We start from the raw sequence: 12,911 nt of genomic DNA on the forward strand, positions 1-12,911 counted from the left end.
TTTTAAAATTAATTCATTTGAATTATGAATCAAATATTTACATACTCTGCTTTTGGAGGTGTTCTTCCCTAAAACAGTATTGTATGTTAGCCAAATCCAATAATGCTTAATTTCTATTTTTCCTTTGTTAATGCTTAACATTTTTCTGTTTCCCTCTATTTCAATTAGCAACAGCAGAACAAAATAACTTATTTATTTTAATGCTTTTTCTGTTTATAGTGTAATGATTTCTATTTTCACAAATGAGGAAAACATGCTGATAAGAGGGTAAGTTGATAACGAATTTGTGCTCATTTCTTTTCCTAAGAACTTTGGAAACGTATAAATGGACAAAGAATTCAGCAAGAAAAAGTCTATATTTTTGCATAAATTCTGCCTCAGGGAACATTCATGGTCTCATCCCTCTCTTGGACTGGTGATACCATTGGTAATCAATTAAGAAGTGGTATTTTCAGTTTAAAGGCTTTGAAATATAGATAAAACAATAGGCCAAGGAGTCAGACATAACTGATAATGTAACAACAATTGGGCCATTTAATTGCTGTGTGACTTTTGGTCTCTGATTAAAACTCTCTGAGCTTCCACAGTATCTAATGACTGCTATGAGGACTAAATGATAAAATTCAGAAAGTACCTAGTGAAAATCTGCCGTTACTATCATCTCACTCATAATGGCAATCATTGTTCTTGCTATCCGTAGAAATATGCAGTTTGAATTCTAGCTTGCATTTTTCTAGACTTCATAAATGTTTTTGCTTACAGTGTGATTCATTTTACAAGAAGTGTTTTTCTAAACATGACCTAATGGAAAACTTAAACTTTCCTCAATCAAAATAGCTGCTGAGTTAAATATATTTCTTATTTGAATGCTATTTAGACAACACTCTCTGTTTAACAAAAAGACAGTTAGAAAGAATGGTAGAAAGCTTTCTCCACTGTTCAAGGCAATTCTGGTTCTAAGGATATGCAGGTTCAGTATCTTCAGTTTGTTTCATATCACTATCAAAAATACTGGCAAAACAACCAGTAGAATAACAAAGAGAATAAACATATAATAATGACAACAATCACTGAAGTTGAGGCACCAAGTGTAAGAAAAATTCTGTAATTTATTCAGTAGGTACTCTAAAATTGACTATTGTTACTGATAAGAGTGAATATATGAGTATTTTTCTGAGTTTTTAAACATATGCTGACATATAGCTCTAGACATATTACTTCTACTTGACCCACAAAGCAATGCTTGTTTTCGATATTTGATTTGAATTGGTTTAGCATGCAAAGAAGTAGCAGTCAATCATAAGACAGAAACTGTCTTCCAAAGTTTTCAACTTTGGAAACTGCCCCAATATATAAATATGGCCAGATACACAAAGGCATTTTGTCTTTTCATTAGACAAATGTACTATCATTTGTAGGCTAACATTTGCACAGTAGTGGAGAGAATAATTATTTCTTTTACTGTTTGCCCAATAATAAGCTATAAAATGGGACTTGGACTATAAGAAGTTTTATGGAAATAATTTTATTTAGAAGTTTTTTTATTTGTTTTGTAAAAGCAGCATACATTTTTAAACAAAATCTTATTTAGAATTATCTTCTTCCTCCCACCTCTCTCTTATTAGAAAAATAGATAAAAAGAGATTTGCTCAATTGAGAATGAGGTCAACCTCTGCCTAGACCAATGGTCTGTTTGGTGTCTTCTTTCACCTTCAGTAAAACACTTCTCCAACACTGTGGTGTTGAAGAAAACTCTTCAGAGCCCCTTGGACAGCAAGGAGGTCAAACCAGTCAATCCTAAAGGAAATCAGTCCTGAATATTCTTTGGAAGGACTGATGCTGAAGCTGAAGCTCCAATACTTTGGACACCTGATGCGAAGAACTGACTCCTTGGAAAAGACCCTGATGCTGGGAAAGATTCAAGGCAGGAGGAGAAGGGGACAACAAAGGATGAGATTGGACGGCATCACTGACTCGATGGACATGAGTTTGAGCAAGCTGCAGGAGTTGGTGCTGGACAGGGAAGCCTGGTGTGCTGCAGTCTGTGGAGTCACAAGGAGTTGGACATGACTGAGTGACTGAACTGACTGACTTCACACTCAGATATATCTCCGGGAAATTTGTGGTTAGAAAGAACATATGTTTAAAACATACTGGAACAGGTAAACATTTCTATTTTTTGAGATGCAATGGTTGAGACCAAGAGAAATAGTGAGTTGTTCTAGTTTGTTGTTATTCAGTTGCTTAGTCGTGTCTGACTCTTGCAACCCCATGGATTGCAGCACGCCAGGCTTCCCTGTCCTCCACTATCTAGTTTATACAACTACTTGATTTACAATATTTTATTCAAAAGATAGATACTAAGCATCTACATATACTCTGATAATACAGTCAGTCAGACACTCAGTTTAGTCAGTTCAGTTGCTCAGTCGACTGAACTGTAAAAGACTATGGTCTTTTAAAATGAGTCAGGTCTTCGCCCCAGGTGACCAAAGTATTGGAGCTTCACCTTCAGCATCAGTCCTTCCAACAAATATTCAGGACTGATTTCCTTAAGGATTAACTGGTTGGATTTCCTTGCAGTTCAAGGGACTCTCAAGAGTGTTCTCCAACACCACAGTTCAAAAGCATCAGTTATTCAGCACTCAGCTTTCTTTATAGTCCAATTCTCACATGCACACATGACTACTGGAAAAATCATAGCTTTGACTGGATGGACCTTTGTCGGCAAAATAATGTCTCTGCTTTTTAATATGTTATCTAGGTTAATCATAGCTTTTCTTCCAAGGAGCAAGTGCCTTTTAATTTCATGGCTGCAGTCTCCATCTGCAGTGATTTTGGAGCCCCCCCAAAAATAAAGTCTCTCACTGTTTCCATTGTTTCCTCATCTATTTGCCATGAAGTGATGGGAGCAGATGCCATGATCTTAGTTTTTTAAATGTTGAGTTTTAAGCCAGCTTTTTCACTCTCCTCTTTCACTTTCATCAAGAGGCTCTTTAGTTTTTCTTCACTTTCTGCCTTAAGGGTGGTGTCATCTGCATATCTGAGGTTACTGATATTTCTTCCAGCAATCTTGATTCCAGTTTGTGCTTCATCCAGCCCAGCGTTTCTCATGATGTACTCTGCATATAAGTTAAATAAGCAGGGTGATGATATATGGCCTTGACGTACTCCTTTCACAATTTGTAACCAGTCTGCTGTTCCATTTCTGTTTCTAACTGTTGCTTCTTGACCTGCATATAGATTTCTTAGAAGGCAGGTAAGGTGGTCTGGTATTCTTATCTCTTTAAGAATACAGTACTGACCAAAACATGGAAGTGCAACAGTGACCAAGATATAGTATTGATTGTGATGACCAAAATTCTTATGCCCATGGAGTTTACATTATAGTGGGCGAAGACAGATGTTAAGCAAATATGAAAATGGATTAGCAAGATAATTTTAATTTGTAATATAAAGTGACCAGAATGCAGACCTTTACATAGCTGATAAGTATAGCCAGTAAAAGAGCACCTTTAGACATAAATCTAGAGTACAAAAAATACAATTAAAATATCTGCAGATGTTTAACTTTTAAGATGGGGGTACATTTTAAAGAAAGATGCTTTAAGCAAAAGTGAAATAACTAAAAACATATAATTACAAGCAATTCTTAAATAAATTAACTGCTTGATCTGCTTCATATTTTTATACATTTGAACATACTTTTGAATCAAGAAATGCAGAGTGTTCTTTCAAATTTGAAAGTAAGGGAAAGTTGAACTAGTTCCTATTTAGAATAAGTTAGTTACTGGGGAAAGTTCACTCTAGTAATATAGACCAATAGAGTCACATTTCTCATAGCTTTTAAAGTATATGCCATTTTGGTGACTCAGCTTTGAATTTGACATAAATAGACTCTTATGGATTTAGAGACCTTCCATAATAAATTAATATCTAAATATTTATAAATATTAATTCCTGGACACAGGTGAGATATTTTATTAGGTACTGTCAGAAAGCCACTAAAGTATAAGAATCCCTTACACAAGAAGCGTATCTAGCTTAATTGGAATTAAGGGTATTAAGATACATTTAAAAATACAAGATCTTACATTATGCAGATCAAATGTGTACTAAGTCGCTTCAGTCATGCCCAACTCTGTGCGACCCCATGGACTGTAGCCTCCCAGGCTCATCTGTTCATGGGATTCTCCAGGCAATGATCCTGGAGTGGGTTTCCATGCCTTCCTCCAGGGGGTCTTCTTGACCCAGGGATTGAACCCGAGTCACTTATGGCTCCTACATTGGCAGGCAGGTTCTTTACCACTAGCACCACCTGGGAAGCCCGAGGATCAAATACCAACACACAAATTTTTGGTACAGAAAACTGACCAGAAAAAAAATAATTTTTGTTCAGAATGACTGCAGAAAGGGCAGATGTAAATTAAACCATAAAAAATAAGTAACACATGGATGAGATGTGTTAGAAAGGTAAGAAGTTTCCGGAGATGAGTCGTATATAAGCAATGACTCTGTGATGGGATGAAGCAAAGTTTATTCAGGCACTAGTAACTTCAAATATCTGATAAAAGCAGAAAGTTTATGCAGGGGACTAGTGGAAGCAAAGTTGTAAAGGTATTAATAGATTTGTGATAGATTATGAGCATGTGCTCAGTTGTGTCTGACTCTTTGCAACTCCATGGACTGCAGCTCACCAGGATCCTCTGTCCATGGAATTCTCTAGGAGAGAATACTGGAGTGGGTTGCCATCCCCTTTTCCAAGGGATCTTCCTGACCCAAGGATCAAACCCAGGTCTCCTGCATTGCAGGCATATTCTTTATCATCTGAGTCACCACGGATCTTAAATACCTAGCAAAGAAGGTGGGAGTTTTCTATAAATAACATCAGACAGGAGTACATGCAGTAAAGATTTATGAGTAGGGAAGAGATGTTATATTCATACAGGTTAAGATTTGTCTCCTCCTGTGTACTCACTTTGTAGATGAGAAGACCTAATTCCATAGGGCATAACTGTTTTGCCTGATGTCAAACAACTGGTTCTTTTGCAGCAGTCGCTTGGCTGCATTTTTATAGGTTTTCAAGATGAGGAGAAGTTTTTGTTTATTTCTTTTCAGATAATTGCATTGCTGAGAGTGGCTATGGTACACTAGAGGGCAAAGAAACAGATTAGACAAACTCTGACATAATGATTGGGCCCTCATAAAGGTGTTTCTTGATTTCTTAAAACCTATTCTTCCTTTTGATGAATAAAACCAATCTCAAGCCTTCCTTCAATCCTTTTTGGAAATTTTGAAATCAAGTAAATTATTTTTATGATGAGCCATTAAATACAAAGAGAACAGAGTTGTAGACACAGTGCAGGAGGGAGGAGGGGGACACAAATTGAGAGAGTAGCATTGAAACATACACATTACCGTATGTAAAATTAGATAGCCAGTGGAAATTTGCTGTATGATGCAGGGAGCTCAGATCTGATGCTCTGTGACAACCTAGAGGGGTGGGATGGGGTGGGAGGTGGGAGGGAGGTTCAAGAGGGAGGGGCCATATGTATATCTATGGCTGATTCATGTTGCTATGTGGCAGAAACTAACACAATATTGTAAAGCAATTATCCTCCAATTAAAAATAAATAAATTAAAGAAAAAACAAAAAAAGTACAGAGCTAAATCTGAGTTTTGAAATTATACATAATCCTGTTGATAGGAGCTATGTCTCTCTCTCGGGCTTCCCTGGTGGCTCAGATGGTAAGGAGTCTGCCTGCAATTCAGGAGACCTGGGTTTGCTCCTTGGTTCAGGAAGATGCCCTGAAGAAGGAAATGGTTACCCACTCCACTATTCTTGCCTGGAGAATTCCATGGACAGAGGAGCCTGGCAAGCTATAGTCCATGGGGTTGCAAAGAGTTGGACAGGACTGAAGCAACTTAGCACGTACCAATCAGCAACTTTGACAAATATCTTGCCCTGACTAACTCCCACCCCAAATGCTAGTCTGGTTTCATGTCTATTATGATTTTAACTGCCCTCCTGATGGTCATATACCTTTACTCATGCCTATATTATTATAATTAATAATTTCTCAGCCTGTAATGTTATTATAAATAATAAAACAATATTATATATAATCTTTCAAATTGCCTTCTACTCTCTGTGTGTGTTAGTTGCTCAGTTGTGTCCGATTCTTTGTGACCCCATGGACTGCAGCCCACCAGGTTCCTCTGTCCATGGTATTCTCCAGGCAAGAATACTGGAGTGGGTTGCAATGCCCTCCTTGGGGGGAATCTTCCCAACCCAGGGATGGAACCAGTGTCTCTTACATCTCCTGCACTGGCAGGTGGATTCTTTACCACTAGTGCCACTTGGGAAGCCCATGTTGGGCTATAACTCAGGTCAACTCTATATGGCTCCAAATCTTCAAAGTTGATAGTGCCAGGTCTCATAAAGTCTACAGGAAGAAAAATAGTAGTAGCAGATTGTTACCCTTCATTTTTCTACACTTAAAAGTTTTAATCACACAGGGAAGATAGGTAAGAGGTAAAAGTGCTGACATTTAATATTACAGTAACCAGTTTATGCAGATGACACCACCCTTATGGCAGAAAGTGAAGAGGAACTAAAGAGCCTCTTGATGAAAGTGAAACAGGAGAGTGAAAAAGTTGGCTTAAATTTCAGCATTCAGAAAACTAAGATCATGGCATCTGGTCCCATCACTTCATGGCAAATAGATGGGGAGACAATGGAAAGACTGATAGACTTTATTTTTGGGGACTCCAAAATCACTGCAGATGGTGACTGCAGCCATGAAATTAAAAGACACTTTCTCCTTGGAAGAAAAGCTATGACCAACCTAGATAGCATATTAAAAAGCAGAGACATTACTTTGCCAGCAAAGATCTGTCTAGTCAAAGCTATGGTTTTTCCAGTAGTCATGTATGGATGTGAGAGTTGGATTATAAAGAAAGCAGAGTGACGAATAATTGATGCTTTTGAACTGTGGTGTTGGAGAAGATTCTTGAAAGTCCCTTGGACTACAAGGAGATCAAACCAGTCCATCCTAAAGGAAATCAGTCCTGAATGTTCTTTGGAAGGACTGATGCTGAGGCTGAAGCTCCAATACTTTGGCCACCTGATGTGAAGAACTGACTCATTGGAACAGATCTTGATGCTGGGAAAGATTGCAGGGAGGAGGAGAAGGGGATGACAGAGGATGAGATGGTTGGATGGCAACACTTACTCAAAGGACATGAGTTTGAGTAAACTCCAGGAGTTGGTAATGGACAGGGAGGCCTCATGTGCTGCAGTCCATGGGGTCACAAATAGTCAGACACAACTGAATGAATGAATTGAACTGAACTGATCTAGTTTATCTAGTAAGCTTTTTAAAAAAGCAACTCTATAGGTGAATTAAGCATGCATGCATATTTTTAAAGAAAATATAAAATGAAATATCAGAAAATAATATAATAAACCAAACATGGAATTCAGAAAGGGATAGAAGGAAAAGAGAGAGAGAGAAAGAGAATGATTTGGGAGGTAAAGGAAATTTTGGGGGAAACGGATTATTAAAAAGAAATTAAAGGGGTCAAGGGGTTAAATTGGAGAAGGAAATGGCAACCCACTCCAGTATTCTTGCCTGAGAAATCCCATGGACAGAGGAGCCTGGTGGGCTACAGTTCATGGGGTCACAAAGAGTCGGACATGACTTAGCGACTAAAACAACAAAAACAAGGGGTTAAATAAGATATGCCCTTCCATAGGATAAAAGTCAGAGTAATATATATAATAGCTTGTTTAAATAAAACCTCTACTACAATCTGAAATGTGATTATAAATAGGTATAGTATAATTTGAGCATATTCAGCATGTCTTTGAAAAGGTCATGGTTAAAATAATAATTTGTTGCCATTAATTACCAAGTTTATGAAAGTATTTCCAAGAAAACTTCCCCTTCTCTCCTTCCCCTGTGGGTCCCCCCCCCTCTTTATTTCCCATAAGAAATTGCTATTTCCATTTTATGCAGAGTCAAATGAGTCACTGCACTGATATCGAAGAAGCTGTACACTACTTTGTAGGTAAGAGCTTCCTCGTCAGAAATGAACCTCTGAGGCAGCTCCAAGTTAGGAGCAGTAGTTTAGGGACTGAGAGGGACAGAGAAGCCTCTGGTCACATTTTCACACAAAGCACATTTATTTCTGATTTGGGAAGAAAGTTCAAAAATACAACACAAAGGCTTTATCTGAATAGTTGATTGAAACAATATGGATATATGATCAAAGAACATACTCAACAGTTTTTAGAGTCCTTTTTGCTGAAAAGATGGATTACAGGTTTACTGCTACTGCTAAGTCGCTTCAGTTGTGTCCGACTCTGTGTGACCCCATAGACGGTAGCCCACCAGGCTCCCCTGTCCCTGGGATTCTCCAGGCAAGAACACTGGAGTGGGTTGCCATTTCCTTCTCCAATGCATGAAAGTTGAGAAGTGAAAGTGAAGTCACTCAGTCGTGTCGGACTCTTAGCGACCCCATGGACTGCAGCCCACCAGGCTCCACCATCCATGGGATTCTCCAGGCAAGAGTACTGGAGTGGGGTGCCATTGCCTTCTCCAGATTACAGGTTTAGTATGTTGTAATTTCAGGGAAATGAAACTATGTTGGCTTTTTTCTCTCCCTAAGATAAATCTTAGTCATCGGTTTATTTTGTGCATTATTTACCTTTAACCAACGAAATTAAGCCCCTCAGTTTCACATCAATACACTGATTCATGTTCTGGTTGTTAAGTATATGGCTTTTTTTGTTCACAGCAACATGAATGAGATTAAAGTATATTTTGAAAAAGTAATTCACAGAAGCACTTACATTCATTATTTTTTATGAAACTTGGTCCTTGAGAAACCAATTGTGAGTCACAAAAGGTTGGAAATTCTTTTTAATCACAGAATATTACTGCTCAAAGATCATAAGGTACAACAATTAATCACAATGTATTACTTACAGTCAATAAAGGCAGAGGATGTCACAGGAACTATTTGTTCCCTGTAGTCTCATAATCCATGACCTCACACTGTTCAGACTGTCTGCTTTGCTTGACATAGTTGAGAATTTTTTGAAAACTTCTCTATTAATGAAATTTATAATACAAATAGTATTTTAAGGCTCTGGATGGGGACAGCATTCCAGAATCAACAAGGAAGCCAATCAAGGATAAAATTTTGAAATAAGAAATACTGCTCCCTTGGTCCCATGCTTCTTGGTTTTAGAAGTCAGCATTTTGTGTGTTGGATTTCCAACCAGAATAATAGAATAATGCCAGAAAAAGATCCTAAGAATAGGAGTAGAATCAATTATCTGAAGCAGGGTCTCTGTATTTGAAATCTGTTTGCCAGCTTTGAGCAAACTGACATAGTCATAACTTGTTTGACTGAACTGGTGAATCAGTGAATAACTGGGCAGTTCAGTTTATAATATCAAGTCATGTTTATATGGCTTCCCATCTTTCAACATTTCAAAAATAGGACACTATGAATGACAATGTAAGGTCATTTAGTACTTGTTCTTCTAGAACATGGTAAGCTCCAAAAGTGACTCAGTAAAAATAGTAATGAAAGGTCAAAATGAAGAGTCCTGTTGGTTGTGTTTTCTTTTTGAGAGCCGTGTTCTTCCATTATTGTATTATTTTTATTCAATCAGGAACACACAAAGTGAAAAAAGAGGTTATTAATTCTATTTGTGTCAAATGTTAATACTTTGTTCATGTGTGATTGAATTAGAAGCTTGCAACAGATGAAGGTTAGGGAAGGGTAATGTTGATTATCTGACTCTGGGGTCATTTTAACAGAGCTTTCTCCTTTCTGTGTTGGAGTAAAGTGGTTTGCTATTGACTTTTTCCCATGTGCTAGTTCTTGAACATTTCAAGCTTCTCTAAATAAATTCATCCATCCATTCAGTCATCACATCAGCCAATAAATGTTTAAGCTTCATGAAGGTACTAACATTTTTCTATTCTCTTCATAAAATAGCTTTTTATTAGTTAATTGATTAAATTTATTCCAAGTGTTACAAGCTTGGATTTATGTAAAACATTTATAGAAATAAACTACAACCAGTACAACTAGTATTCTCCTGGTGGCTCGGATGTTAAAGAATCCACTTGCAATGTGGAAGACCTGGGTTTGATCCCTGGGTTAGGAATATACCCTGGAGGAGGGCATGGTACCCACTCCAGTATTCTTGCCTAGAGAATCCCCATGGACAGAGGAGCCTGGCAGGCTACAGCCCATGGGGTCGCAAAGGAGTGAGACATGACTGAGAAACTAAGCACAGCACAGTACAACTATGTATTTTAAGGACATCCAACCAGTCCATCCTAAAGGAGATCAGTCCTGTGTGTTCATTGGAAGGACTGATGCTAAAGCTGAAACTCCAATACTTTGGCCACCTCATGAGAAGTGTTGACTCATTGGAAAAACTCTGATGCTGGGAGGGATTGGGGGCAGGAGGAGAAGGGGACAACAGAGGATGAGTTGGCTGGATGGCATCACTGACTCAGTGGACATAAGTTTGAGTGAACTCCGAGAGTTGGTAATGGACAGGGAGGCCTGGCGTGCTGTGATTCATGGGGTGGCAAAGAGTCAGACACGACTGAGTGACTGAACTGAGCTGATAAGATTTCATTTATAAAAGAGTTCTACAAATAAGCTTGAAACCAATACTTTCATATCAGCCCTGAAGATAATTGGTGTAGGAAGCAGAAATTAAAATATTTCAAGATGGAATATAATAATGTTTAAGAATATTAGTCCTGTCTTTATTAACATTTTTGTTTTTAAAGAAGTTCATTAAGCCCACTATTTCTCTAATTCCACTGTTTATGACAAAATTTCGCTTGGTCTCATGTTCACAACAGAAGTCCACAATAATAAATTTTTTTGTTTCTACCCTTAATGTATATCTGAAATATGATCACTTTCATCACTATTACCTTAATCCAAATTTGGACTATTTGAACTGTTCTGCCTATTTTCATCTTTACATCTCTGCTGCTTTCTCCAACCACAATGCACATGCACACATTTACACATAAACACCTATAAAATCTATTCACCACACAATAGCTAAGCTTTTAAACCGAACCAGTTCATATCCTTCCGCGTTCAAAACCCATCAAGGGATTTCTACCTTATCCATAATAAAATCCAAAATTCTTGCCATGGCTTATGATGATTTCAGCTCTACTGAGCACTGTCGCCTCACTTCAAACTACCTGCTCCGTCCACTGGACCACTTGGCCTTCTCCAGCACAATGCATGTAGTCCCAACCCTCATTCCCAAGGGTCCTCCTCAGGCATTCAAATGGATCCCGCCTTCATTTCATTCAGATGTTTATGAAATATCTTACTATCCTTACCAGCAATATCCTGAACACTGTTCTATTTGTCCTAATAACAATTGTCACCACTTGACATCATATAACATCACATATTTATTTGTATCTTTTTTCCTTCTAGAACAGACACCCCTGAAGGCATAAATTTCATTCTGTTCAATGATACAGTGTAGCGACTAGGAAGTATTCAATAAAGATTAAATGAATGAGTAGATAACTAAATGAATGTGCATGCCTATTCTCTTATCTTGTTTATGTGGACTAACTCCAAAGTAAGCCATAGAAATAATGCTTACTTACTATTTTACATTATTTAATCCTGGACTATCTTCACAACTCTCACATGGTGATTTTCTCAATATGTTAATTCAAGGTTAAAGCAATTAGATTTCAAAATTTTATAAACATTGATACTTCCAAGATTATTTTCAGTCTAATTCTATAACAAGTGATTTTTAAATTGTATAATTCTTCAAAGACAGTCTATGATAAATCTAATGCAGCAAAAATACTTATCATAATTTATCTTGGGTGGCCCTTCCATTCTTTTGGCTTATTTTACAAAGAGACAATAGTCACAGGAGTGTTTGGAATCACACTGTTCAAATCCCAGGTTCAACAGTTATTAGCTGAATAACTCTGGGCAAGTCATTTAGTTTCTCTAAGACAAATTTTCTTTATCTGGAAGGAGAGGATATTAATATAGTCTGCTCTGCAGTAGCATGTATTTCTGTAATGTGAATTACTCATGTAAGATTAGCATATGGGGGAATGATGTTAGCATAATGCAGAAGTTACCTTGGTTCATAAGCTATTTTTTCTAGCATATTATTAATATTTTGTGCCACTAAGAAGCAGCAACTGAATGTCATGTACAGCAAAAGAGTTGAAAACAATAAACCAAGGAAAAATAACAGTAGTATTTTCATAGTTTCCAGTAGTATTCAAGTTCTCTGTTCAAAGTGGCCACAACCTTTCTCATGAAGAACCTTATACTTGCTTCTATTAAGGTAAATTTTATCTTATACTTTTAAGTTAAGCTTTGCTGCTCAGGGCTACATGGCCCCAGTCAGGGAATAGAGGGGCAAGGCCTTAGCAGCTGCCTGGACCATTTGTCCTGAGGATCTTTCCTTCAAGATTCCCTGACATGGAACCAGCTGCCCTGGGGCTTGGCAGTTGAAGCTAGGAACCGACAAATTATCTGTTGACAGACTCGATTTTGTAGGGTTAGTCACTGCGGTGTTCACACTGGGAACATATTTCCCCTTCAGTGTGGGCTTTTCCTTTAGGGAACAGGCCAATTTGATTTGGGTACCCTGTTGGGAAGGGGAATTGTTGTTGGACTGTACCTGAGCTGGAACTGGGTTCATTGGAGAACTAGTTCTTGTGGTAGTAAGCCTATCTTAGTTGGAATTAACTCATTTGTTTTGTAGAGTAAATTTATTTACATGAGTTGGGAATCAGTTCAGTTGGAACCAGTTTATTGGGGAACTAGTTTTTGTGGGGGTAAATCTACCCTGGTTGGAA

The 12,911-nt window shown here is 37.7% G+C and overlaps 1 protein-coding gene across 13 annotated transcripts in view; it reads right to left on the bottom strand.

The window, feature by feature from the left end:
• PIK3C2G (phosphatidylinositol-4-phosphate 3-kinase catalytic subunit type 2 gamma) overlaps window positions 1-12,911 on the bottom strand; it is a 651,449-nt gene that overhangs the window by 220,962 nt on the left and 417,576 nt on the right. The window contains exon 19 of one of the 13 annotated variants that reach the window (XM_086401890.1): window positions 1,617-3,122. The exons of the other annotated variants lie outside the window; for them this stretch is intronic. Within the exon in view, the coding sequence (XP_086258016.1) occupies window position 3,122 (1 nt within the window). The 3' untranslated portion in view covers window positions 1,617-3,121. Of the gene's footprint in view, window positions 1-1,616; window positions 3,123-12,911 lie in introns of those variants that run through there. 13 annotated transcript variants of the gene reach the window in all.

Source organism: Bos grunniens, chromosome 5 (genome assembly GCF_055505025.1).
Source record: "Bos grunniens cultivar Pamir isolate PY7600 chromosome 5, Bosgru_T2T1.0, whole genome shotgun sequence".
NCBI classification, from domain to species: Eukaryota; Metazoa; Chordata; class Mammalia; order Artiodactyla; family Bovidae; genus Bos; species Bos grunniens.